The 3,151-nt window shown below is 34.2% G+C and overlaps 1 protein-coding gene across 1 annotated transcript; it reads right to left on the bottom strand.

The window, feature by feature from the left end:
- Window positions 1-434: 434 nt before the first annotated feature.
- On the bottom strand, window positions 435-2,668 carry LOC111992548 (uncharacterized). The gene is made up of 4 exons (XM_024024427.2): window positions 2,361-2,668; window positions 1,732-1,823; window positions 1,213-1,331; window positions 435-777 (listed from the first exon to the last, which is right to left on the bottom strand). Exons 1-4 carry the CDS (start codon window positions 2,575-2,577, stop codon window positions 699-701), a joined length of 507 nt encoding a protein of 168 aa, XP_023880195.1. The 5' UTR covers window positions 2,578-2,668; the 3' UTR covers window positions 435-698.
- Window positions 2,669-3,151: the final 483 nt, after the last annotated feature.

Raw genomic sequence — 3,151 nt, 5'->3', positions numbered from 1 at the left:
GAAATTATTGTGATTTTGTATCCTTTGAAAGACTCTTATATATTTTTTAAACTGAGAGCTGCAGATATGCATATTTTTCCCCCTTCAATGAGGAGAAAGCATTTGATGTATCGTACATGTGTAACACACCTCTATATAGAGTGGATCTCACACTTAGAGAGATAGCCGTCTACATATGATAATTTTCCGTCTATGAGAGGGTGGACAACTGGACATACAAGTGTAAGTGACAGTTCATTATCAGAAGGAAGAGAGATAAATTTTCATAATTGTTGTAACTGCAGGAGTTAATTAATTGGCAACCTGTTTCAATAGACCAGATATGTGGATGGTGACTTTTATTGCTGAAGATTTTGCTCTTCTGAGTTCTGACACCCCTTGTTATATTCCTACCTAAGTTGAAATTCCAATAGAGTGAATAGTAAAGGCAAATGTTCAATTTAAGAGACTATCAGTCTTATATTTCATTCATTACATTCAAGAACATAGAGAAAGTTGATAGCCAATATTAAGCATATATATTACAAGCATTTATCAACCTGTCGGGCTGCAAATCATCATTTCATATAATTTGCAATATCTGGTGTAGCTGCATGATATAACTTACAATCTGACTGCTTTAATAAGCTCAACAAACTTATAGATGTTAGTACCTCAAGATTCCATGCCATTAACAAATAACTGATTCCTTGTATCTGTTATTCTGGTTTCTTCACTACAAGAACAGGACACTTGGCGTTATTTATGAAATAGTTGCTCAAACTCCCCTGAAATGCCCTGTATCAACAAATTTATTTTATTACTCAGATATCAGAAGAAATAAATTGATCACAGAATTTTAAAAACATATGACCAAGAACAGAACGCAACCATAATTTTCCCTATTTTTAACTCAAAAAGTTATTCAAATGAAAAGTCAAGATTAAGCAACATATTTCACACTAGCGAGTTAGATAAGCATGGATATGTCCTCTCATATAATGGTAATATGTGCAATGACAGTTTCTTTTTCATTTTGTTGGGGGAAAAAAAGGGAATTTGGAATCGGATAACCTACTTCAAGGATAATATGTATAGTTAGTCTAAGATCAAAGGCAGGTCATGAAAATCAGCGAGGTTCTGATTTTAGAGGTATTTTTGAAACTCTTGGCTACAACATATTGTTAAACCATGTTACCTGAATGTATTAAGAACTCACAAGAAGCTACTAACCTCTTAATGGTTCTATTGGCATGGCTACCCATAACAAGTAGTTCGATTTTGTATTTTTGGACTGCATCACTTATGGTTTCTTTAGGATCCCCTGCCTCTGTAAATGTTTCCACATTTATCTGTAGAGACAAATATTAATGTTAGCTATACAGAAAACAAGTGGAAAAAATTGAGCTTATGCGCCTAGTTTAGTACAAAAGGAAAGGCATATAGGGCTGCCTTTGCTAATGTTGCCTCAAACACTCTTGGAGGTACCAGAAGACTGGTGCTCCAAGAAGAATGGTCCTAGTTGCTTGCAACTAAAAGGTAATTCAAGCAACATAAAAACTTTCGCCCCCAAATATCAAAGTTACAGAGGCAACACAGTGTCAATGAGGACTAGAACCAAGTATGATGGACGATCAAAAACTTGTGTGAAGAACTCCACCAACTTGGCTACAGCTTAATCTAAAAAAATTAACAAAGTGATTAATATCATGAAGATGCAAATCTCAAGAAAAGAAGTTACTGAATCCATACCCCTCGACTAGCACAGATACTCTTAGCTTTCTCCAGGAGGCCTAGTGAAACCTTCTTATTTCGCTCTTGGATAGACTCAATCAAAGCAGGAGCTGTAACGCAGAAATGTTGCAACTTGTGAATAGAAGGTAATGCACCTATCCCAACAGTTATATATTTCTGATAGAATTCTCAGCCAAGCTCCATATACTCCAACAACATTCAGAACTCCTAACTCCTTTACCCCATCCTTCTCCTCAAGGTTAAGCTTGATTTTTGGAGAAGAACTCAAAAATCATAGTATTTATCAGCAACTTCCAATGATAGTTTTTGTTATTGTTCTTGTTGAACACATCCAAAAAATAAAGAGGGAAAAAAAATGAAGAACTTTGTATAGCTCAGCTGAGCAGAGGTACTTGTTTCATTTCCAAATAATGGAAAAATAAAATGTGCATAGGTGCGCCGAATTAAACTTCAACATAAAAATTCTAATGATTCGCCATTCAGAATTTGAAGCTATTTAATCAAAGTTCTATTCTAGAGCCTATATATAGTTGCTCTTACTGTACAAACTAAAAACTCCCAGTTTGCATAACAATCAGAAAATAAAGAAGAATAAGAGAATTAGAGGTAGAGTAAGGAAACGTAACTGGTTGAAATAGGAGAATACATGCGAGCAAAACCCAGTGGTGCTGCAAATACATTAGTATAGTTTGGAAGAGGCTGTGCTGCGAAGATGACAAGAGTCGATTTTGTGACTGATTCTTTGAGATTTTCGAGCATCCACATGAGTGCATAGTAGCTGTACTCGTTTTCATCTATTACCAGCATTACCTTCTGATCAGACCCTTTTGTTTCTTCCCCCATTTCTGATACAAATAAATCAAAGTTTCTATCTGAAAGTAAAGGTTACTTGGGTGTGATATGAAAAGTTCAAGCATGAAACTTAGCTACTTATCGTATGCACTGGACTTTGTGCATTGCACAGGAACTGTCTGCGTCTTGAATGGAGCAATAAAATCAGCAACTGCGACCTCTCTCCAACCAATACAGTTTCGAGATCAGTGAAATTCAAGACCTACGGAGGAGTCTAATCCATCATTTCAAATCATTTTAGGGACGTTCAAAGATTTGTTTAGCGTCCAAAGATTGAATCGATAAAAAAATAAAAATAAAAAGTCATATCAAAGGATAAGATTTATTTATAAATTAGAGAAATTTTGACACACTTCCTATTAAAAATATAAAAAGTCATAAAAAAATTAATTATTTTTTACTTTTCATAAAAATAAATTCTAAAAATGTATTCTAAACGAATAGCTTAAAAACATCTATTAATTTTTTTAAAATAAAATAAAATATAAAAAGTCATAAAACTCTACCATCTTTCCATTAGAATTCTTTCTTCTCCTTCCCGGAACTCTAAAATTTTCCTTTGTCG

This window comes from Quercus suber, unplaced genomic scaffold (assembly GCF_002906115.3).
Source record: "Quercus suber isolate HL8 unplaced genomic scaffold, Cork oak 2.0 scaffold_490, whole genome shotgun sequence".
Lineage (NCBI taxonomy): Eukaryota > Viridiplantae > Streptophyta > Magnoliopsida > Fagales > Fagaceae > Quercus > Quercus suber.
The sequence above is the reverse complement of the archived record's forward strand: the minus strand, read 5'-3'. Positions and strand labels throughout refer to the sequence as shown.

What these genes read in the sequence shown, in the direction of transcription:
- LOC111992548 (XM_024024427.2), bottom strand. Translation starts at nt 2,577, where the DNA reads ATGGGGGAAGAAACAAAAGGGTCTGATCAGAAGGTAATGCTGGTAATA. An exon ending in GTATTCTCCTATTTCAACCA is followed by an intron (nt 1,824 to 2,360) that starts GTTACGTTTCCT and finishes TCTGCGTTACAG; the next exon opens with CTCCTGCTTTGATTGAGTCT. An exon ending in GCCAATAGAACCATTAAGAG is followed by an intron (nt 778 to 1,212) that starts GTTAGTAGCTTC and finishes TTGTTGATACAG; the next exon opens with GGCATTTCAGGGGAGTTTGA.